The 25,234-nt window shown below is 47.2% G+C and overlaps 1 protein-coding gene across 1 annotated transcript; it reads right to left on the minus strand.

Moving 5' to 3' along the window:
* Positions 1–4,514: 4,514 nt before the first annotated feature.
* On the minus strand, positions 4,515–24,983 carry TGM7 (transglutaminase 7). Its single transcript, XM_057720793.1, has 13 exons — positions 24,974–24,983; positions 17,001–17,183; positions 16,036–16,281; positions 15,348–15,466; positions 13,285–13,413; positions 13,020–13,197; positions 10,725–10,863; positions 8,975–9,078; positions 8,293–8,535; positions 7,507–7,833; positions 6,935–7,095; positions 4,925–5,058; positions 4,515–4,674 (listed from the first exon to the last, which is right to left on the minus strand). The coding sequence occupies exons 1-13, from the start codon at positions 24,981–24,983 to the stop codon at positions 4,515–4,517; spliced, it is 2,133 nt and encodes a 710-aa protein (XP_057576776.1).
* Between the last annotated feature and the right edge of the window lie 251 nt (positions 24,984–25,234).

Below are 25,234 nucleotides of genomic sequence, written 5' to 3' on the forward strand. Positions count from 1 at the left end.
GATGGGGCCTCTAGGAGGAGGGAGGAGGTCTGTGCCCCTGCAGGAGGGACTATCAGGGTCCCAAGACTGTAGGTCGCATGAGAGAGCTCTCAAGCCTAGAACTCTGTTTGGCAGCTGAGTCCTCTCTTTTATCCTGAAGAGTCCCTTTCTGGACATCAGATGCAAGTGGAACCTACTCTGGAGCACCCTTGGGAAGATTTGTTGGTATTTGTTTTTGGGCGAAGGTATTGTCTTGAGTGAGACCTGTCAGGTGCTTGGTGAATCTCAAATACAAGCAGTAGAAAAAGAAAACGGGAAGATTCATGGAGGAGTTTTGGAAATAGGTGAGAGGGTGTAAATGCTGGTGACAACCTTGATTCTAGTAAGACAAGTACAAGTCTTTGGAGGAAGAAAAACACAGACGGGGGAAGAGAGACAGGAGGGAAGGACCCTTCACAGGGAGTGGGTGGCACACTGGAAGCCCCATGCACCTGCCCTGACCCTACCTTTCCCTCCTGTGGGACATTTGCCCCTGCTTTCCCCTGCTTTCTGGGGCGCTAAACAACTCTCCTCAGGAGCCTCATTCACCAGCATCCATCCTTTCTCCTGTCTTGTTGACTCTTTCTGGCTCCAGTCAGCTCTTAGGGTGTGTATACACACACGTATGCAATTCACTGTCTGACAGCCCCACACCCACCTTCAATCCAGAATGCAGCTCCTCCCCTCTTCCCTTCCTCCCGCATCTCTGGTCTTGGTGAGCGAGGACAGTGCCCACCCAGGCACTTGAGGGGAAACCTGGGTGCCCCCTCATCCTTCTCCGACTTCCTGCAATCCCTTAGCTCAGCAGTCACTGAGCCCTGTCCGGTCCAACTCCTGATTATCTCCTACAACGGGCCCCTCCTCCCTGTGCCCTTGGCCCTGCCTTCATTAAGCCCCCTTGCCTGGACAGCAGCTCCTGGCCAGTCTCCCACCTAGTCTTCTTCCAAATGAGTCAGCAAAGTAAGTTTTCTGAACCGCCAGCTCAACCAGGTTGCTCTCTGCTTAAAATCCAACAGTGGGTAAAGTCCAAACGTCTCATCACCTTCAAAGCCCTTCAGGAACATTCCCTTCCTGCCTGAAGCCCAGGGAGGCCAAACCCCTTCAGTTCTCAGATGGAGACCTGTGCTCCAGCACCTCTGTCTGCCTGCATGTGTTGGTCTCTCTCTGAAATCTTCTGCCCTCACCTGTCTGCTTTCTGCATCCAACCTCAAACGTCGAGGTTACCCTGACATTCTCTCTACCATGCCAGGCGGTTAGGGGTGCCCCCTTTTATGTTCCCTATTAATCTACTTATGCTCGCCATTATAAATACTCCCCTATCTTTCCTTCAGTCCCCCTGTGTCTTATTAACATATTCCCAGGGCTTAATCATGATCGTGGCTAATAGTAAAACTACTAGTAGGGCTAACTAGTAATAGCTTTTAAAGAACTGTTTAACTTTTTCGTGTTCACTATCCCACTGAATCTTTGCACCATTATTTAATGTCTTTAATATTGTGCTTCACAACTTACAAAGCTCTTTAAAATACACTTTTGCATTTGATCCTCACAGCAACCCTCTGAGGGGAGGGGAGGTTGGCAGTGCTATTACTGTTGTTAGCATTTTGCACTCAGGGGAGCCAGGACTTCATCCTGGAGCTCTTTGCTTTATATCAGCAGAGATCCCCAAACCACCAGTCAAAAGGACAAGATGACAACGGTCTCTGTGAATGCCACAGGGAATGGGAAGGCCAGCAGTCAGGAAACAGGGGTGCTGGCCTGGTTGTGCCTCTTTATTCCACAGCCTGAGCTCTTCTTCTGCCAGTATATCTGTGGGCACCCCTGCCTGGCCCAACCAGCCCCAGGGGTTATTGGGATGAGGACAGAGAGGCAGGGTCACTCAGGACCTAACCTCAGGGTGCTCCGTGGCAGTGGACATGAACCCCAGCATCCTGGATCCTGGGGAATGTTGGAGATGGAAGGAAGCTTTGAGACTGTCAAGCTCATCCAAACAAGGTGGGAAAGTGAAGCCAGACAGGCTTCCCACGTGAAAAAAAGAAAAGAGGGAAACACTGCAACTACGTTTTTTTAAGCCAATCTTTAGGTGTGAAGAGAGGAACTTATTTGAAAGGCCAACTGGGAAGGCCGAGATGGCTAACATTCCCATCCCCCTGGGAGGCCCCAGAGGAAGCTGGCCCACTGTTCCCCTCCAGTAACACAAGTGACACAGCCAGGGAGCTCTGTGCCACCAGACCTCCTGGACAGGAAGGGCAATGACTAAACAAAGGAGGATTGGCACTCAGCAGAAGGAGCAAGGTTTCAGATTTCTGCAGGCACCAGCCCAGTTTCCAGGTCTCCTGTGGGAGCAGAGGGCGGGGAGCCACCTGGAACACAGCAGTGACAAACAGTGACGGAGCCAAAGGCACTTAATGGGGACGGGCGCAGCTGGCACCCAGGGTGGAGTGCAGGTGTGCAGGCTCCTGCCCTTCCTGCACAACGCAGCCTGCAAAGCAAAATAAATAAAGAGCAGAGAGCAGGAGGAGGAAGAGGGGGAGGTGAAGAGGGTGGTGAGAGGAACCAAGTGAACCTGCAGAGCCACTGAACAGGGAGGGGCGGCAGGTTGAAGGGCCCACTCTGAAAACCCGCAAGACCATGCTCTCCTTTTCTGCGTTTCTGGATTTTCTAAATTCCCCGTGATGGAGATATGTCCATTTCTAATGATAACTTTAGTCTTTATTTCCTTGAGATATAATTGACATAATATTGTATAAGTTTAAGGTATGCAGTGTGTTGATCTGATACAGTGTGATGTGATCACCACCATAGCATCAGCTAACACCTCTGTCATGTCATGTGATTACCATTTCTTGTGTGTGTGTGTGTGTGTGGTGAGAATATTTAAGATCTGGCCTCTTGGTAACTGTGAAGTATGTAATACAGTACTGTTAATTAGAATCATCACGGTGTGCATTAGGTCTCCAGAACTTATTCACCTTCTCACTGGAGGTTTATACCCTTTGACCAACACCTCCGCAATTCCCCTGCTTCCAGCCCCTGGTAACCAACATTCTACTCTCGGTTTCTACAAGTTCAGCTTTTTTAGATTCCACATATAAGTGGTATCATACAGTATTTGTCTTTCTGCATCTGAATCATCTCTCACGTAGCATAATGCCCTCAAGGTCCATCCATACTGTAGTAAATGCCTACGATTCCATCGTACATATGCCACATCTTTATCCATTCGTCTGTTAACAGACACAGATTGTTTCCATATCTTGGTTACTGTCAATAATGCTGCATTGCACACAGAGGTGCAGATATCTCTTTGAGATAGTGATTTTATTTCCTTTGGATATATGCCCAACAGTTGAGTTACTGGATCATATGGTGCTTCTATTTTTAATTTTTTGAGGACCTCCGTGTTATGTTCCAGGGTGGCTACACCAATTTACATTCTTACCAGCAGTGCACATGGGTTCCCTTTCCTCCACACCCTCACCAACACTTGTTATCTCTTGTATTTTTGATGAGAGCCATGTAACAATAACTTTCAAAAACACAATGAAAGTGGGGTGGGGGTAGGGGACCAGAAAGATGCATGTCAAAGGCTAGCAGAGATTTCTTCTGGGGTGGGGACGCTATCAGTGATTTTTCTTTTGTTTCTTTTCACTTTTCTGTTCTTTCCAGGTTATCTAAGATGAACACAAATGATCGAGGGAAGCACAGGAAGAAAATACAAACGAGTGGCTCCCTGTTCTTAAAATGACAAAAACACACAATATGAAGGAAGAGAGGCTGAGCAGAGTCAGATTGGGGAGAGGGAGTGGGTGAGGGAGCGGGAAGGGGAGATGGGATCAGGGAAAGTTAGGGCCTGTGTTGGGGGGCAGCTTGCTGAGGAGTGCTTCCCAGTCACCCTGGCACCACCACGACTGCTGTCCCCAGGCTCTCAGGCTGGCAGCAGCTTCTGGCCGGTCCCCGCAGCACCACAGTCACTATCCTCCCAGCGTGTCCAGGCCACTCTCCCCGGACCTCGCTCCAGCCTCTGCTTGCAGGCTCGCTGAGACCATTTTAATGGAGAAAGCTGGGATCCAGGATTCCAGAGAGGCTGGTTTAGAGAGGATCATGTTTCTCTTGTTTTGTGTCTGTGGATCTTACAGGAGGAGAGAGAAGACAGGAAGGGCAGGGAGGGCCCAGCCACACAGGTGGCAGGCAGGCCAAGAGGACCAGCCAGTAGCAATAAGTAGCTTGTGAGCACAGAGAAAGGGACACGGGTGATAGGTAAAGCATTTTTATTGTCTCTTCCCAAGATGCACAGTGGTTCTCACAGCGCTTTCTTCACCCCCAGGCAGACAGGGAAGAGAACAGAGAAGGAGCAAAGATAACACCACACCTTCAGGAGGAGAAGAGAGCAAAGTGGGCCTGGAGGGGTAGGCGGGCTGAGAGGGCGTCCGGAGGGGCACGGGGTGGGGAGGGGCTGGGTGACCTCGGAAGGCCTGAGGAGGTGGGTATGAAGCTCAAGAAGCCCTGGCTGCAGCAACGAAGATGTCCTTGTAGCCCTTGATCTCTTTGATCTCATTGCTGCTGATGAGGACTTGCAGCTGGCGGGGTCCGGCTTTGATGGGGTAGAGGTCCAGTTGAATTTGGATGGTGTGTCCGGCCACCAGAGTCCCAAGACTGAAAGTCAAAAAGGGCCTGTTAGAGCCTTGAGTAACTGCTGGGGTGGGTGATCTGGTTTCCCATCATGGTCGGTAAGCACCTCCGACATCCATCCCCCCAACACCACCAAGCTCAACTTTCCGCAAGGAGGGTGGGTAGGTGGGGGCAAGGAGGTGCCATTCAGGAGACTAAGGACCATCCTGTGACCCCATGAAGCCCCCCCTTATCAAAGACCAGCATGAGACAGGTGGATGGCCATGGTACTTACTCATTTGATAGCTGCCCACTGATGAGGCCACTGCCCTCCAGCACCATCGTGCAGTGACTCAGAGCCACTGAGAGGGTATTGGTGAGCGAGATGTGGACTCTCAGTGCCTTGCCCACCTCGGCCCTCTCAGACACCTGTGTGGAGAGAAGACCAGGATATCGTGGGCAACTGGCCTCATTTCCACACTCAGTTCAGCAACCTCACTTCCCCATCCCTGTGCTGATCACCAGGGACTGCTTCCTTAGCACTAAGGCACTGCAGGGGGTAGAACGTGAGCCTAGAGAATTCACGGTTAACACACACCCTGGCCTGCCTTAGAAGCTCACAGTACTTCCGGAAGCCACCGCCAGTTGGGAATTGGCACCAAGGGAAATCTGTTTCCCTCCCCGTCATCTAGCTTAGGATGGCAACTGGATTTCAACGTAAGTGCCAGCTCCAATGCGTTAATGGTGGCTGTTAGGAATGCTGTTAAAAAGGATCCTGAGGACAATCCAGAGTCAGCAAGAGAGTGATTGATCAGGAGTGTCTGATGCAGGCAGGTAAGAGATAAGGAAGTGGCATCATGTGTGCCATCCATGTGCCACCAGTGATGTCCTTCTGAGGCCACGGTTGCAGGATATGTTCATGGCAGAGCCGGGATCTTTCTCCCATGCTGCTCTGTCTTCATGTACATTAGTGGACCCACTCAGTTTTTCCAGGTGCATTCAGTGCCTCACATGTGAGGTCTGTGTCATAGGGCAGCATTGCCTTGGCCTGTGAGTGGGAGGCAGGGATTCCATCCTACTCACTTGTAGAGTCCCAGTGCCTAGCACAGTGCCAGCCAAATGATGGATATTTGGTACACAAGTGTTAAACTGAAAGGACTTGACCACCCAGATCATAGTAGGGGCATGTTCTGGCTTAACCAGAGAATCAAGGTGAAGGAGGAACACATCCTGATTTCTCTGGAATTCAAAGAAAAGAAACAAGTCCTTTGTACTCTTGTGAGTGTGCCCAAATTGAACAAAGTCAGAATAGCTTTGGAAGCCAACGTAGTGACACAAATCATCCCAGGGTTCCTTACCAGTGGGGACCAATTAGTGGCCTCCTTGGCATCTGATGTGTTTGCATTGGCTCCTGTTGTAACCAGGGCAGAGCCCTCACCTCAGCCCCAGGCTTGTGTCTGCTCTTGTGACTCTGCCCACTGTTCCGCCCTCCCTCCTCATGAAGGCTGCCTGACCGCCTCACAGCATGCCCAGGTGCAAACTGTCAGCTGGCCAGGCAGTTTATGATGTGGAGGTGCTCAGTTCTCGTTCAGGTTGGGGGTGGAGGGTGCTGTTGACAAGTCCACCAGGTGCACAGTCAGCTGGGGATTAGGCAGCGGGCAGGTCCTTCAGGTGGGAGGAGAAAGTGGGGAAAGGAGGCTTCAGAAGAGGGAAAACCCTGCTGTAGGAGGCAGTGGGCAGGTCCTTCAGGTGGGAGGAGAAAGTGGGGAAAGGAGGCTTCAGAAGAGGGAAAACCCTGCTGTAGGAGATGGGGACCATCTCTGTCCTCCCCCATTTACCCTTCTTTCACCTGTGTTTGTTCCTCATGCAATTGCCTTGCCAGCCACTCAAGCCTCTGAACTTGAAATGTGAGGCTCCCCTTTCATTTGTTTCCCTCCTCCTTGTCAGCCCTGTCTTATCAGGTGACAAGGAATTAGGCCTGCGTCTTTCTCAAACCTGTCTCCTCTACTCCATCTTCCAGATACTGCCTTTCTTGTCTCTTTGCCTCTGCAAAGCTATTTCCTTACTTAAAATGCCTTTATCTCCACCTCGTTTCTCTAGTGTCTTCCTGTGCATGCCCCATAAAACATCACCTCCTCTGGGAAGGCTTCCCTTTGCACAGAGCACAAGAGACCACACCATACTGCAGTTTAACCATCCGCTTGGTGTCCAAGGCAGGGACTGTGTCTTGTTAGCTGCTGTACCCCCAGCCCCTGAGCTGGGTGACTCAGAGGGCCGCTGGGCCCCATCTGTCTGGATGCCTTACCTCAATAGATAAGTGGGGAGGCTCCAGGGAGATATCTTTTATGACCAGCATGGACCTCCCTGTCTCTTCCACCTTGGCGATGCCAGACACGTGGATCAGCTTTTCATCCGTCAGCTTGTTTTTATAATTGTTGTAGGGTAGCGAGAGCGGCCACTGTATCTCTAAACACAGGCAAAACGCATCTTGAGTCCAGGAATGGGTCTCGGAAAGAGAGTGAAAATGTGTATGTGTGAGAGAGGAAAAAACAGTTTGTGTTTCAGAGTGAATATGAGTGTGAGTCGATGTGTGTGTGTTAAAGTGTGTGTGTGTGTGTGAGAGAGAGAGAGAGGAGTGCTTACCCTGAAAGCCCCGTCCCCTGAGGTCAGTGCTGTGATTCACCTGGTGGGACGGCATCAGATGTACAGTTTCTGACATTCAACCTCCTGCCAACAGCAGCTTCACTGCCCAAAGTGTTTGTGTGTGTGTGTGTGTGTGTGTGTGTGTGTGTGTGTGTGTGTGTGGTAGGGGTGCCTTGTTCATGGCCCTACGCTCCCCTCCCTGTAGGTGCCTTTCTAGTCCTGCCTCGTACTCACCCTCCCCGAAGTCCAGGGTCAAGTGCGCTGTTTGTCTCCAGAGGGGCTCCCGGGTTCCCCCGTTGTGCAGCAGGGTCTGTGCACAGAAGTGCACCACCAGGTGGATGGGCCCCTGGGGGTGGGCTCTGTCTGCCACCCTCCGGGCATGCAGCTTCAGCAGCAGGTCCTGGCCCCACTCGGGCTTCCTGGCCAGGCGAAGCCGCAGCTGCGCCGGCGGCCCCTCAAAGCCCCTGGCCCCCAGCAGATGCAGGAAGGCGGAAGAGGCCCTCCGTGGGCCCAGCATTTTCCGAGAGGCTTTCATGAACACAGATCGCTCCTCAGGGGATCCTGACAGAAAGGAGAGCCAGGAAAGACATCCGTGGGGAGGGGTCAAGAGGACCAATGGCCTGCTTGGGGAAACAAGGCACCCAGCAACTCCCAGATCCCCTCCTGAAGCCTCAACCACAGGAATAGCTGCCTAAGGAGACACTACAGTATCCGGGCTGAGAACAAGGGGCTTGGTGTTGCGTGGTGCTGGGCTCACACCCTTGCTCTGTCACGGTCCCTCGTTGCTCAGTTCTGTCGTGTATAGCCCAGGGATATCTCCTTGCCTCAGAGAGCTGCCAAAACGTTGGGTTAAATAAGTTCCTGATTATAAGCACTGGATGCTGTTCTTAGTCATCTTTTGAGGAGGAGGTGGTTAGGTGGTGATGGTTTTAACATGAGAGCCATCCTCATGCCCCTTGAGAGGCAACACAAAGGAGGTTATAGCCACCCCTCTCCCTGAAACCCGGGGGCCCCAGGCACCTTCTGGGTACTTGTAGGAGCTGGTGATGTTCTGGTGCTGGTCTGACCCTACCATCTTGGTGCTGATTTCCTTCCCGATAGAACTGGTCTTATGGGCCAGGATTTCCTGGGCTTGGCCATCCTCCAACAGCCAGACTACTTCATCGGCGTTCACCTCGGCATACACAAATGGGGTGTCGTAGGGCAGGTGCACCTCCCCTTCCCTGATGGCCTTCACGGAGGCAGGGCCACAGCAGAACAGCCCTGAGCAGGGAACAGGAGTTGTGGACCATTAACTTGGCTGCTAACATGTGGACCAGGGCCAGCAGGTCGTGGCCATGGGAGGTAGAGTTAGAGAGATGGGATGGGGAGGGGCAGTGGCATTAATGACCCTCATCCACGGGTTGCTCTCCAGTTCCCATTCATTCATATGATGCTCACAGCCACCCTGGGAAGCAGCAGTCATCACCTTCATCTTCCCTCCTTTACAGGTGAGCAAACAACTGAGAGGTCCAGTGACTCATCGGCTTACCCAGCTGTCAATGGCAAAGTTAGACCCCTGACCTGAAGGTGTCTCTGCTATGACTTTGGAAAGCATACGAACTGGGAAAGGCATCACTCCCTTCTGGCTTCCTGCTTAGGGGGTCAGTCACCTTACTCGCCAGCCCCCCCACCAGACGCTTCCACAGTGGTCTTTACTCACCGCTGCTGATTTGCTGGGGAGTGGCATCCAGAACCTGCCACCCATTGTATCCTGGAGGGAGATCTTTCCGGATCATCCAGCACTCGTTCCAGACATGGAAATTCCTGCAGAAAGCAGTAAGGAGAAAAAGGACTCACGTTTTCAGAAGATTTGCCAGGTATCAGACCCTATACTGAGTGCTTTGTATCATTATTTCTTCTATTTTTTTATATTTTATTTGGAAGTAATTTCAAGCTTACAGTAAAGTTGCAAGAATAGTACAAAGAACACCCATATACCCAATTCATCTGTTGTTAGCATTTTGCCCCATTTGTTGTTTTTGTTTTTGTTTTATAAATTTATTTATGTATTGGCTGCATTGGGTCTTTGTTGCTGCGTGAGCTTTCTCTAGTTGCGGTGAGCAGGGGCTACTCTTCATTGTGGTGTACAGGCTTCTCATTGTAGTGGTTTCTCTTGTGGAGCACAGACTCTAGGCTCGAGGGTTTCAGTAGTTGTGGTACATGGGCTCAGCAGTTGTGGCTCGCGGGCTCTAGAGCTCGGGCTCAGTAGTTGTGGTGCACAGGCTTAGTTGCTCCACAGCATGTGGGATCCTCCTGGACCAGGGCTTGAACCTGTGTCCCCTGCAGTGGCAGGGGGATTCTTAACCACTGCACTGCCAGGGAAGTCCCTGCCCCATTTGTTTTATCACTGGCTTTCTTTCAGTGTGGATATGGAGATTTCCTAGAAAAGGGATCTTCCCTTACATACTCTTGTACAGTTATCAACCTCTCACATTTAATATCGATACCATCCTTTTATCTACTTTGTTGTCTATATTTCACTTTTGTCAGTTTACCTAATAATGCCTTAAGGGCATTCTTTTCCACCCAGTCCAGAACCACACATTGCATTTAGTTGTTCAATACCCTTTGTGTCGTTTCATCTGGAAGAGTTCCTCAGGCTTTGTTTTATCACACTGACATTTTGAATATAGTCCTTATTTATTTATTTATTATATCAGCGCAGCCCTCACCTTGGACTTGCCTGACGTTTGCTCATGATTAGATTCAGGTTATGTGTTCACAGACAGAATTCTATGTAAGTGATACGTCCTTCCTAGATATACTCCTGCTCACCGAGCCAGAGAAGTTTCAGCCTTTGAGGAGCCCAGAGAGGGAGGGGGCTCCAAGGACAGCAGCTAGTTCTCATACAATTCAACAGTCTTACTTGGAAACTGGCTGGAAAAGCAAAAACAGGAAATCAGATTTGGGGTACAGCAGAGGAGAAAGGAATCAGGGGAAGCGACTAGAGATCCAAAAATACAGGGACACCCAGAGACGCACACAGACACATATACACTTGCCTGTAGGGAGGGAGTGGGGCAGGGAGAGGAGAAACTGAGAGAGGCCAGAGGAGTATGCAGAGGCAGCTAGTCCTGGCTTTTCCCTGACAGGAGCAGAGAAATGTGCAAACAGAAAGGCTCAAAGCAGAGTAAGATGAATACAGGTTTTGAGGGCAATATTCAGAGGACCTACAATCTATTCACTTGATTGCCAGCTTTGGGATATTTATCCCACAGTCTTCCATCTCTGAAGTGAGCTTGATGTGATGATCTGATTAGCCAGAACAGCTTTCTGGCTGGGGACTTATTCTCTAAGCATCAGCAACAGTGTACGAGGCGATATTTCCTCAAGGCCAGAGAGCATCGGGTCAGCATTTTCCTACCCTACCTGGAACTGAGCAGAGATCTGTAGGAGACAGTGCCCCTTACCATATTTTGTCTTGTTTCTGAGTTGGCAGCATCTCTGCATGTTGGTCATAGTAGGTGTCGATGGTCAAGTTCGCATCTGCATTGTGTGCAGAACGGAAATTGGAAATGACACGGGTTGGAACACCTAAGCATCTCATTACTAAAGAGAAGAAAAGCATGGGGAATTACTGAGTTCACTTCAAGCAGAATCATTGGTTTCATGTGCATACTTTCTCACTTTCAAGCTGGAGGAGAAAAAAAGGCCAAGATTCTTGCAAATCCATAACTCCTTTATCCTCAGAGCACCACACCTAGGCCCAGAGCCTTGCAGCGTACCTGCCCTATCCATGGTCTCCATTCCACCAGGAGAAAGAAATCATTTGAGGGTCACTTAAAACAATTAACAACAGCTCAATTTATCATTTAGGGATTTTTCCATTCAGCAGCTTTCCAAACTAAAAACAGATAAGCTAAACATTTGACAATTCAAAAGAAAAATTTTTAAAATTAGGCCTATGCTGTGGCAAGAAGAGAAGCTGTGTGACCTTAGGTAAGTGGCTTAACTTCTCTGGGCCTTAGTCTATATGTAACAAAATGAAAAGTTGGACCAGAAGATTTTCAGTTCTGAAATTCTGGATCTGTAATTCTACTCAAATAAAAGGGTTTGGAGGAGGTAAGAAAGGAATCAGAGCATGGATAGAAGAGCAAGATAGACTTATAGAGATACGTGGAAGACATTAATGACGGGGAACCTTGCATTTACGAGGCGGTGACCATCTTTGATAAGACAACAGCACCCTCTTGTGGCTTCTCAGGAATCACAAAAAGCAGACACCACACCATCATCATCCGCACCACCACCACCACACACACCCGACCAGGGTCAGATAAAATTAAGCCAAGAGCCAGGTGTGACCTTTGGAACACAGGTCCCCACCTCTGTGAGCAAAGCGAGGAGTTTAGAGAGAGGTTTATCCCCCCCCATCCTCCTTAGGAGTAGATGGTGCCCACTGAGGCTGCTGGGAGGATTACAATGCTTTGAAATGTAAGATGACTGTTAAGGTTGACAAGTCTTTTTGTTTCAGTTCATTCAAGAGCCCCAAAGGATGCCACCTGTCCATAATCGCCTGTCCACTCCCAGCACGGCTCCTGGGCTTTTCACAAACCCTTAACAGGGGTAGGAGTTCAAAACAGGGCTGCAAGTGGCCAGAGGCAACTTGGCAAGAGCAGCTCTCCCCTCACTCAAAGGCTGGCGTAGAGTCGAGGGCCTGGCAGTGAGGAGAGGCTCCGAGCTGGAGCAAAGATGCAGACCTAGACCTTCCCCCTCTCTTTGCAGGGTCTAAAGGCCTGAGCCCTCCTCCTCAATACCTGCCTGGTCTGGGACACCCAGCCCAAGGCAGATTTGGCTGTACTAAATACTAGCACTGTGCTGAGCATTTTCCACTGAAAACAAATGAGCAAAATGAGGTCACTTGATTTGAACACATATTTAAACCTCTCCGCTGTCTGCAGCACCTGTACATAACTGCCAAGCTATGTTGCCCCTCTCAGAAAAGTCTAGAACTTTGTCTTTGGCCCCTGTCTCTGTCCTCCCCCACTCTCCAACTCAGAGTCAACACATTGGTTCAGGAAACATTTCTTGAGCATTACAATGTAACAGGCAGCACTGTGCAAGGTACTCCTGCCTCTTGGGGGAAGATAGGCAGGCACCACAGTGCTTCCCATCTTTCCCACATCTTCGCAGATAATCTGATCAATGACGTGGGGATAAATTGTAAATAACTGGTAATGCATAAAACATGGGTGCTCCTTAAGGGCAGCCAGCAAAGTAGTAAATATCTAATTGTAACTTCTCAAGAATCTCTGAGACGTGTTTGGGAGCCGTCCGCTCTGCCCACAGGTGAGATCAGGTTTTCCCAGATCATCTGCTTGTACCTCGAACTTCCCCTAACCTGCCCCTGACTCCAGGCTCACTTTGAGCTGAGAAGCCTGAGCGAGTGGCAGAAAGAAGCCAGTTTTGTCTCTACTTTGGGACTACAAGCTCCTCTATCCAGGTGACTATTTGAATAGTCTAACTGCTCCCTCAGGGAGACTGAAGAGTGATGGCAGCGGGCCGCCCCCTTCCTGGTTATTGCAGGATTCCTTGAGACTGCAGAGTGTGCTGGTTAAGAGCTGAGTGCCCACCACTCCTTAGCCATGGGGCTGTGGACAAGCCACACTTTACTCAGGTGACGTGGAGATAACCCCAGCCCAACCTCAAAGCGCTCTCACAAAGAGTCAGTAAGCAATTCTACATTCCCATCCCCCCTCACTCACCCGTACACATAACAGCTGCAAAGACCCAGCACTGCCCATACTTCACAGGCTGCCCGCCCCTGGCCGCCCACTGCCGCAGGATGGCCACGCTGCCCGTCCACTCCAGCGGGCTGACCCCCTGGGAGTAGTCCTCTCCCCAGTTCCCCTGCAGCACGCCACTGTCATCACTGCTGTTGATCTGCAGAGGACAGACAGGTGGGTTTCCGCGGTGCGGTGCCGGTGCCGGGGGAAGCTCAGGCAGGGCTGGGGAGGCGTCTGGCCTTACCATGGCACTCACCACCCTGCAGACGTACACCACGTCGTTCCGCTGGGAGTAGTCTTTGGTCGGGTTCTCTAAGAAGTGCAGACTCTTGTTCAGAATCTCAAAGCAGATATCTACGATGTCGTCTTCAAACTTCCAGGGGATTTCAAGGAAGAACAAAGAGAGGAGTAAAAACATCCAGAATTTTGAAGCCAAGTCAATAACACGGACTTTCAGGGATGGTGTGTATGTGGTGGGGCTAGGGGTGAGGCTAAACATCAGATAAGTTCCTGCCTTCAAAGAGCTTGTAAGTCAAATTGGGAATGTGTTAGACTCAGAATTTTGAAGAATTAACCTGTGTGTTTCTGATGGAAAATGCAAATGAATTTTGGAGAGATGAGAGTCAGCTGAAGGGACCAGAGAAGGCTATTGGAGCTGGTGGGCTTGGAAGAACGAGGTAGATAGTAAGGGAGCGAGATGGGGGCGTTTACCCGAGGTCTTTGGGCGTGTCGGGTACCAGAGACAGAGGCTCAGGGATTTTCCTTCTGGAGGATTTGTGGGAGTAGGAAAAGATCAGATGGATAAACACAACGCTAGGCATGTGAAGAGAGGGAGAAGAGTGTGGAGAACCTTGAAATCAGGTAGAGGGTTCAGTGTTGAGTGAGCACAGGAGAAGCCAGCGTACACGCGTGACATACATGTATTTGCTACCTGTGTCATAACCCTTTTGGCTGCCAAATGCCCCGGTATTTTTCTAAGTTTCAAAAAATTACACAAGTTGTTGGAGAACAGGGAGACTGATCTTCCTCCACAAGGCTCCCTGCTTCCTGCCCGCATCCCACTTTTCCCTCCCAGTATGTGTGGACAGGGCTGAGAAGGCAGTGGGAGGCAGAGAGAAGCTATCCCAGCCATGGCTGGTGGTTGAGAGTGGAAAAGTTGCCCAGAGTCAAAGGTCCCCCCACTGTGTACGCTAACTGGATATTTGGTGTTTATCGAAGAATTGCTGTTCATTATTTCAGTTATAATAATGTACTGTGGTTCAGTTTTTCAGAGAGCCATCCTCTTTTAGAACTATATTTGGAAGTATTGCTGGATTAAATGATATGGTAATTTGCTTCCCCAAAATCCAGTGAGGAGATGGGAGGAATGGGGGAGAATATACCAGGGATCGGCATAGTTTTTCTGTAAAGGACCAGATAATAAATATTTCAGGCTTTGCAGGCTTTAGGGTCTCTGTCTCAACTACTCAGTTCTGCCATTGTAGCATGAAAGCAGCCACAGATGATACCTGAGTGAATAAGCATGGCTGTGTTCCAATAAAATGGTATTTATTAGACTCTGAAGTTTGAACTTCATGTAATTTGCATGTCACAAAATACAGCTGGCCCTCTATCTGTGGAGTCTGCATCCATGGATTCAATCAATAGGATCAAAAATATTCAGGAAAAAAATTCCAGAAAACTCCCAAAAGCAAAACTTGAACTTTCTGCATAGTGCCAGCGACTATTTACATAGCATTTACATTGTTTTAGGCATTACAAGTGTCTAGAGATGATTTAAAAGTATATGGGAAGCTGTGCATAGGCTATATGCAAATACTGTGCCATTTTATATAAGGGACTTGAGCACGCTCGGATTTTGGTATCTGTGGAGGCGTCCTGAAACCAATCTCGTGCAAATACTAATGGACGACTGTGTTATTTTTTTAATTCTTTTTTTTAAAGCTGTTTGAAAAGTATGAAAACCATTCTAAGCTCTTGGACCATGCAAAAATAGGCAGTGGGCCACATCTGGCCCACAGGCTATAGTTTGCAAATCCCTGATATAAATGAAACAAAATACACCATAAGTTGGTCACTATTGAAGGTAAAAGATTCATGGAGGTTCATTATAGTAGCCTGTCTGCTTGCATTATGTTTTAAATTTTCCATAAAATATTAAAAACTGAGAAAAAGGCTTCTCTCCTTCATTCCTTGCACCTCTCACTGGATGGGCAATTGGTCCAGCACTGCACATCCTGACTTCTGTTAGTGGCACTTCATAACCTAATAGAGTTGTCTAAGGCCCACTTCAGGTGACACTGTTACCTGCCCGTAGTTCCAGGGCCAGGGGGTGATGAATCTTTCATGACCCTTGTAAACAAAGCCATAGTCCATCATGATATACTCCTGTCGCAGTATTTCACTTGGCAGGTAGACGTCGTCCTCTGAGCAGTTAAGAGTAGCGGAAGGCCCCCAAAAACAAACAGTAATAAAATTAAAAACTGTAATGAAAAAAATAATCATAGAAGCAGTGCGTCGATGGCAACAGAAATCAAGACTGGACCCCTTAAAAGTCTATGTGCTTTTCTAGAGGCCAGTAAAATAATCTATACTTTAGAAAAAGATTATCTTTTCTTTAATTGTAAAAGCAGCAAGCTTGTCATAGAGATTTGGAAAATATGGATGACAGAAAGAAGGCAATGACGATCACCCTTCTCACTCCTTGGAGACACCCATCATTGCTCTTTGGTGTATTCTGGCTGTGCACTCTTTCTCTGCACATATATGTAATTAGGATCATATGTGTTCCATTTCCTCATTGATTTCACTTAACATCACGCCATGAACGTTTTCATCATGCCATTAAAAATTTTCTGTAAAGATTATTTTTATTGAGTACATGGTAACACATTGCGTAGATGTGCAGCATTTTATCTCAGGGGCTTCCTAAGTAGATCCTCGCAGAGTGTTCCCAGTGGATCAGTTAGCATTACAACCTGTAAGCAAGTTATACCTGCACTCCAAGGGTTAAAAAGCAGGATGAAAGTCCCCAGAGGGTGGGTCGTGCTGTGACCAGGGCCCTGAGAGAGCTCCATCTTCAGAGTGTAGGGGCCAATGACTGCGTTGGCTGGCGTGAAGAGGGAGACAGAGAGTGAGCTGGCATGAATGGTGAAGTCAGAAGCACTCCAGACATTGCCTTGTCGGGCCTGGGTGAGCAAGAAGGTGGCTCGGGTTCCCAGCAGCTCCGTAGGCTCCGGTCCTGTGTAGGAGAGAATGACCCCAAAGTGAGGCTCAAAATATGTGACACGATTTCAGGGGAACTGGAAGGACCCTTACCCTCTCCTACTACTTGCTAATCCTTCTACTGCCACTGGGTGTCCTTGGGCAAGCACTTAAGATCTGTGGGCCTCGGTCTTTTAATCTGTAAAATGTAATTGTAGCAGTACCCCCCTGAAAATCTTGTCTCAGGGATTAAATGAGATAATGTGTGTGAATTTTTAGCACAGTGCCTGTTGGGTATTTAAAAGTTGTCTGTTATTATCACAATCTTAGTTTGCTAAGTTGGCCAAATCTCTTCTTAACAGCACTAATTGGGTCTTGGGGGTGGGGTGGCCCCAGGAGAAGAGAAGGGAAGGCAGTTCAGAAAGGAGAGGCAGGGACTTCCCTGGTGGTGCAGTGGTTAAGACTCCAAGCTCCCAACACAGGGGGTCCGGGTTTGATCCCTGGTCAGGGAGCTGAATCCCACAGGAATATTGCAGCTAAGAGTTCACATGCCACAACTTAGAGTTCACATGCCACAACTAAGAGTTCACATGCCACAACTAAGAAGCCCACATGCCACAACTAAGGAGCCTGCCTCCTGCAACTAAGACCCAGCACAACCAAATAAATATTTAAATATTTAAAAAAAAGAAAAGAAAAGAAAGGAGAGGCAGGGGCCCTACGGGTGAACTTTGCCTTGGGGAGGGATGGGCTCACCTGTCTCAACCACGAAGGTGATGTAGTCGGTCCCAGAGTGGAAGGGGCGGTCGAAATGCAGCTGGATTGTGAAGGACTGGCTGCGGCGCACGATGAGCCGCTGCAGGCCCATCTCCTGTGTGTGATGCTCCTGGTTGTTCCTGGCACTCTGCAGGTCCACAGACCTGAGCTCCAAGGCTGCCACTGGGGGTGGGGGAAGGCGGGGGAAGGTCATTGCCCAGCTGTGACTCCCTGGATTCAGCATCCCCTGACACTTCTCGACATTTCTGTGGCACCTGGCTCTGACTTGGGTAAGATTGCTCTCCAGGTCTTAGCCCTCTGCCACCTGTCCCCCAGTTTCAGGACTCAGCCTCAGAGAGCGATTCGGCACTGTGATCCCAGTGACCTCTGGATGTGGACCTGAAGCCACAGTGCTCGAGAACTGGGGTCCCAGACAGCACAACATTTCCAGGTAACAAACTTCACCTTCGACGTGCTGCCGTGTACTCTTAATCACTTTCGTTGACAATCTAAAAATTACTGTTACCCTGATGATAGAAGAGAGGGCATATTAGAATTTTGTATGAATTACGTCAACAAGCTGACTGGAGGCTGAGACCTCAGCTACATGCAAGTGCCTGCTTTAGGATGGGGGTGGGAGTGGGCACCTCAGGATTATCTGCATCTTATTTCTTGCTTCTCAGCCATGTTCCAGATGGATAAGGGCAGTGGCTGCTTCCAAGGATGTGCACTTAGTGTATAATTTTAAAACTCTCATAGCATAACAGGCAAGGTGCAGGCTCTCACCATCTCGGCTATGAGACCTTGAGCAAGTCCCTTACGGTCCCTAGACATCAGTGTCCTCAGCTGAAAAATGGTGACAATGGTGTTCCTACCTCCTAGAGTTCATGTGGGCATTAAGTGAGGATTCACAAGTGAGGACCTTCGTGTAGTGGCAGGTGCAGGGTAAGTACTCAGTCATCAGTAGTTGCTCTTACTACTGATAATAATGCAGCCTCAGACTGCATTTGCTTTGCTGTTTTTACTGGTGATAAAAATTCATTAGGTCCTCTCCCTCAGTAGTACCTCAGTTTATCTCAGTGGTTCTCAACGGGAGCAGTTTTGCCCCAGAAGGACATTTGGCAAAGTCTGGAGACATTTTTGGTTGTCACAACTGGGCAGAGGCTGCTACAGGCGTCTGGTGGATAGAGGCTGGGGATGCTGCCACATAGCATCCTAGAGGAAAAACTCATAGTTGTTGTGCCCTTTGCATTTTGAACTTTTTTTCACATAGGTTCTTTACATTTTCATTAAATGAGTTCACTTTGATAGTTTTAGCCCATCTTTGTTACCTGGCAGGATTTTTTTGAGTCCTAACTCTTTCACTCAAACACTTTATCTTGCCATCTGAGAACTGTCTAAACTGTCTTCCAGGTCTTCGTCCAAGTCGTTTGGTAATCGATGGTTCTAAGCATTGAGGCTTAAGTCAGAGGCCAGTGGAGTATTATCGTTGGAGCTTCCTTCCATGTTAACACTGAACCATTAGGAAATACTCTTTAAGTAAAGTTGTCCAACTCGCTGTGATTACAGCTAATTCTTTATGTGAGGAAATTGGACTAGGTTTTTAAATTTCCTTCACAGTCTAAAATCAAATCCAGCTTTCATTTTGTATCTTTCCCACAAATGTGTCAAACATCTGGCTGAAAACAGAAGGTGCTCAATGGTCCCTTGACCCTCCTTCCTGGTAACAATCTTTCCTTGAGGCAGATTCACAGATGAATTACTGAATCAAAGAGAACAAAGTTTTTCAACCTCTTAAATGTAACTTAGGTACTTAAATAGTTATATTCTTGGAACCAGATAATTCAGGGCAAGATCTAAGACAGATGTCTGTGAGGTATTAAACAGCATTTTGTAAACATGTCTAATCTATCAGTAGTTTGTGAAATCAATTTAGAAAAATGTGACCAATATTTTTTTAAAAAAAGAATAGAAAATATCACAATGCATCCTACATAGGAAGAACAGCATAATTTTATGTACAAATGAATCATGATGTAGACTGTGGGTTATAGTCAAAAAGTTTGAAAGCAACTAGCCTCGATCCTGGTAGAAACTGTTTACATCTCACTTGTTCCTGAGGAACCTGCATTTTCAGACCAGGACCTACTGGGGCTTCACAGAAGCTTCTCCACCCCATACATAATGCCCAATGGCCATTCGACCCTGAAAGATCAGATACCTGAAGGTGGCAGTGAAGAGCACGTAGGTGTGTGCATCACCTCCACAGAGAGGAACAGGATGGGGGGCCGCCTTTTACTGGCCATTACCCACAGCTCAGAGCGTAGTTCTGAGGCAGCTCACTCAATTTCCCCTTTACTGAGGCCGACTCTTGGTTCAGGAAGGAAAGGGGAGGAGGAAGAAGGAAGGTATCTTCCTCTCCATGCCCAGGATTAGGGTGCAGGGAGAAAACTCATTCTCCACTAGGGACTCAGGGTTGTTTTGTTTTGTTTTTTTTCACTGAATATAATTATGCCTTTGGCTCACTGAAGCACTTTTCATGTCAGGGAGACAATAACTTCAAAGAACAAAAGGGAGGGCCTTCAAGGGAGCAGGCAAAGAAAGCCAAGAGGATCAGGAAGAAGTTCAACAAAGCAGGAAATCAAACAATCAATTAGTAAAAACAAAACATGGCAGGGCTTCCTAGGTGGCGCAGTGGTTAAGAATCCACCTGCCAATGCAGAGAACATGGGTTCAATCCCTGCTCCAGGAAGATCCCACATGCCACGGAGCAACTAAGCCCGTGTGCCAAAAAAAACAAAAAAAACAAAAAACATGGCAGTGCCCATAAGGCCTTCTCGCCTTGGCCACTGGCCCACGGGGTTTAATGACGAGTGAGAGGAGAGGTAAGTCCCGTCCACATGATTCCTGGCACTTGACTAATATTAAAGACAAGGGTATAAAAGGATCAATATATACCCCCATGTTATGTAGGCCTTAAAACAAATAAAGACTTTAGAACAGCCGTCTCCCTGAAGTGAGCCTGAGATTTGAAGCTCCGGCCCTCTGAGCCATCTACACCTGAGGCAGCCCAGCTCTCGCGGACGCCTCGTCTCCCCCTCGGGTCTTGGCTCAGGGGTAACCATCACACGGGGGCTTTCCTTGACCGCTGGTCACGATCCCTCATCCCTCACCCTGTGATCGTCTGCTAGCACACCACCCTTTTTATTTTCTGCAGAGCACTTCATAGCATCTAGATTAGTTCCACAGACGCAAAGACCTTGGCCATCTTCTCACACCTGGATGCCCCCCCTGCCGGTTGCCTAGAATGGAGCATTGTTCCTAATTGCTGATAATTACAGCTAATGTTCGCTGAGCACTTACTACATGCCAGGCACTGTCGGAAGCATTTTACCTGTCTGAAATTGTGTCCATTCTCACAGCCACAGGGGGGTGAGGTGTTCCTGTTGTCCCGGACGCGCAGGAAGGGCAGAGCTGGGATCAGCTCCGGAGCGTGCCCCTTCAACCTCCACCGTCTCCTGCCTTCCCTGGTGGGTGCTCAGAGATGTGTGCTGAATGGATATGTGCTTGCATGTGTGAAGTGTGAGGAGGATAACCTGGCAGGAAGGCAATGGGGCTGTGGTGGGGTTGAGAGAGAAAAGCCTGCCAGGGCAGCAGGGCCGTGATGAGGAGCGGCTTGACTTCAGATGCTGCTGTTTGCTCCGTAGTAATGGATGTACCTCTCCCCTGATGGGACGGTAAAATGTTAAACCTTTCTGAGGGCAGTTTATCATATTTATCATAAATAAAAGAAAGCCTTAAACATAAATTCCTTTGATTCATGAATTCCTCCTCTATGAATTTTTCCTAAGGAAAATCATAATTTGTGTATAAAAATGTAAACACAAGGATATTCAGTGCACCCCAGATACCCTATGATAAGAGTGGGATATGTAAACTTTATTCCTCTCATCCTGATGTAATCAACAAAGGACAAAGGATATGGGAAAATAACTCATGAGATATTAAAAAGAAACATAAAAAGTTCAAAAAACAGTATGTTACAGATTAACTGTAGATGGTAAAATTATGGGAAATTTTTCTTTCCTATGAGTTTTTTGGTATCGGCCAAGCTTTTGCTTTGAACGTGTATTCCTTTTGTATTAAAGGCAGGTTTTGGGGCAGGAGTGGAATGATCAGAGCTGTACTTCAGGATTAATCCAGACCAGAGGGAAACAAGACTAGGGTGGGAAGGGCAGTGAGAACTCTGTTGCAATAATCTAGGCAAAACACTAATGAGCACCTCAGCAAAGGTGTTGGTAGGAAGAAAGGAGGGACCACCCTGGTGTGCGAGGGACTGGTGGCCCCAGGCGCATGGCAGGCTGGTAAAGCCCTGGTGAAATACCTTGACTTCCAGGCCTTCTTAAGGCCCTGGTTAATATGGATGAAGACTGGGGCAGGTTGAAAAAATCCACTGCCCACAACATCCCAGGCAAGCAAGCTACTGGTGAAGGACTAGAAAGCTCCAGGCAGAGATGGTGAAGGGTACAATACAGCCAGCAGATACAGTGGGCACCTGCCATTGAATTTCAGGTGGACTCAGCTCCTTCCCTTCTCCTGCCTTTGTCCCTGCATTTAGTCCAATTCTCCATCAATGTCTTTTCTTTTTCCACTTCTCATTGTTATTGTCAGTTTGGGACTTTGATAAACATTTCATTCTTTCTCATTTCTTCCCTTTTAAGAAATATGAAAGGGCACATCTGTGTGAGAGCATACACAGATTCCTATGTGATGATATTATTGCAGAGCATTTCTGTGTAAGAATGAAAATGTCTTAGGTTCAAGTCCAAATTCCTTAGCCAAGCATTCAAAGCCCTTCACAATTCGGTCCTAACACATGTATCCAATCTTATCTCCTCATAGCCCATAAGTAAATTCTACTTCCCTCGTGTTGTGGCCTGCAAATAGATTGTGCCCAGCTCTACTTCTGGATGGCTCTGCCCCTTTCCCAATCTCTATGTGCCCCCATCGTACCCATTCTTCAAGCACACGCAGTGTCCACCTCCTCCATGAAGTCCTGCCCAGGCATTTTAGGACCAGGAGCATCTATAACAACAGTTTCATATCTAGCTGACATTTACTGAGTGTTATTAAGCGCCAGGCTTTATATGTGTTATGCATTTTCTCCTTCTAGTCCTACAACTACCCAGTAAGATATTACTAATTCCGTATTACAGATGAGCAGACAGAAGATTAGGGAGGTAAAGTAACTTGCCAAGGATCACCTGCCTAGTAAGTGGCAAAATTATCATTTAAACGTAAGCACTTTGATTGCAGAACCTAGCTCTTAACCTCTGGCCTGTGGTGCTGGTCTGGAGGTTTTCACTCTTTTTTTTTTTTTTCTTTCAGGTAAGTGACTATTGTGCTTTATTCAAATAAAGACATAATAAATAGACCTAAGAGGAGCTGCCCTGGTGGGAGAACTGGGGAGGGGGTTCCCTTGGCTACTCTGTAGAGCCCTGTAGGTCTGAAGAACACAACAGAAATTATAGCCCATCTCAACCTCCTCATCCTACAATGCCAGCAAGTCAGGGAAGAACCAGCTCCAAGACACACCCAGTCTCTTTCCCTGCTCTGCAGTTTCTTAGACTTTGAACTATGTGTTTGTCAGTTAATCATATACTACTGTGTTATTTCTTTGAAACATTATTTTCATTTAATGGTATCTACATGATTAACTGTATTGTTTGATTGTTGACACCCAGTACTCAGCAATTCAAATAGCTGCTGGCAGAAGAAAAGTGTTACCTGGCTGGTTGTACAAGTTAAATTATTAGGTGTTCTGTAGCAAATGTAACAAAGGATTAATATTCATTATATATAAAAGTTGCTGGAAATATTAAGAAGTCTTGCTATAATCAGGGAAACGCAAACTAAAACAATAATGAGGTTCCATCTTTGATCCATTCAGAAATGTTTAAAAGGGTAATAGCCTATTTTGTAAGGGTATATGGTCTCATATATTTTATATGTGGTGTGAGTGTAAACTCATACAGACATTTTAGAGAAAATTGATATTGAAGGATAGCAGATTATGCCTTCCCCAGATATACCACTTCAGCATAAAGATTACTTTGAGCTGAAGGCAATTGAGAAGCAGCAGACACAAGTAAAGCTCTCTGCCCTGCCCCATTTGCCTAAAAGCAGGACAGAATTTGTAAAGGTGTCCCCCCTCCCTTCTCTACTAGGAAGGACAGAAGTTAATCCCCAGAGACAGCTCTAGAGCCCCATCAGCCCAGAGATGGCACCAGAGGAATCTGTGTAACAAAGCATTAACTAGCCCGTATCTTCCATTATCTCCCTCAAATATTTACCTGCTGACAATTTGCTGCCCTAGAAAATCAGTCCTTTGCTTTTGTCTTGTCCCTTCTCTAAAAATGTGTTGTTCTCTTGTTAAGATGCTATATAAGCCCAAGTTCTCACCACCTCTTTGAGTTACTCATCACAGAGTTCTTCCATGTATATGTGCGATGCATGTGTTAATAAACTTCTATTTGTTTTTTTCTTGTTAATCTGTCTTTTGTTAGTCTAATTTATAGGTCCCTGGCCAATAAACCTGAATGGTAGAGGGAAAAAAAGTTTTCTCTCCCCTACAACATCCATCAAAACTTAAAGTGGATATTCTCTTTGATCCAGTAGATCTTCTTTTAGAAATCTTTCACATAAAAAATATTTGCATACATATGCAAAGTTATATCAACAGGGACATTCATCGCAGCATTGTTTATAAGAGCAAAATATTGGAAACAATCTAAATGTCCATGAATAAGGCATAGTAACAAATTAAACAAATAAATTTATTAAATAAATTGTTTATATGCCCAGAATGGAAAACTATAATTCTTTATAGATTTTTGATAGATCAATATGTACTGATGTGCAAAGATTTCTGAGATGCATGATTAAATTTTTTAAAAAGTCATCAGATAATATGTATTATATAATCTCATTGTATAAAACAATTTTATATAATCTAGTATTATTTAAAAGCCGTTAACCAAACTGTTGACCATTCTTTCCTATGATGCAAGGAGGAGAACTAAGAGTACATTGTACATAAAGGGAGACTTGGGGCTTTTATTCTAAAATATAAACTTTTTACATTTTGTAACAAGCATATATTTTTTGTATATTACTTGTTTAATTAAAGCATAACATTTTAAAAGATAATATAACATTTTAAGCTTACTGTAATTGGGGATAACCGAGAGGGGGGAAATACCCTAGAATTCAGCACAAAAATACCCTGGAATCCAGCATATGAACAAGTCTCTTGAGAATGCTCTACTAAACTCTGGCTTATATAAAAATACCATGGGCATCTCTAATTCTTAACAGTTTCTATGATATATAATTTAGAACACAATTTTAAGAAATGCACACTCTGTCTGAGTGTCTTCTCCTGGCAGGCCCCGTATGGCTGTCTGCCAGGCTGGCCCAGCCTGCTGGGTGCTGTTCTTCTCACTCCCAGCAGTGGTGCAGCAGGGGTTCTGGGGCGCCTGAGCTCAGAGGGCAAGAGCAGCAGCTCTCTAAGGAGAAGCCGAACCAGGAGAGGTTTAGGATCTGGGAGGTGGTCTTCCCTCAGCTCTAGCATCAGCCATGGAAATGGCCTCCCAAGTACCAGGGATACCTGGTGGTTAAGGCCAAGGTCCCTGTGGGCCTCCTCGAATTTCCAAGGCCATTCCAGTCCCAAGATATTAAAGAAAAGATTGTCCACAGCTTCAGGGTTAAGCTGAATCCATTCATAAGGAAAGGAATGGCTGTATGATTGTGCCAAGGTCTGAAAGAAGGTCAGGAAATAGGAGAAAGGGGCCAGATTGCACAACAAACTAACATTTAGGCTCTCCCATCTCTTCTGTTCTTCTCCTACCCTCTCCAAATGTCTCCCCTCCCTTGACTTAACACCTCAGAAAAGTTAGATTCCCAGTACTCACCCTGATCCATCTCCCTCCTTCTTCTGTCAGCCAAGGCCCTTCAACTAATCGGCATTAAGATTCGGGACCAAATTGCCTGTCTGAGCATTTATAGTCATCGCAGGAACCTTTCCTTCCATCCTGAGTCAGGTGGGGCTGCTATTTCCTCCTCCTCCTAGAACTCCTCCTGTTCTTAAGCTTCCCGTTGTTCCAGGTACATCTTAGCTTAAGGAAAAGAGCTTCTGTCTGAACCCTTTCCTAAAGATTGCTGAGGAATTTGTT

The sequence above is a fragment of the Hippopotamus amphibius genome, chromosome 2 (assembly GCF_030028045.1).
Source record: "Hippopotamus amphibius kiboko isolate mHipAmp2 chromosome 2, mHipAmp2.hap2, whole genome shotgun sequence".
NCBI classification, from domain to species: Eukaryota; Metazoa; Chordata; class Mammalia; order Artiodactyla; family Hippopotamidae; genus Hippopotamus; species Hippopotamus amphibius.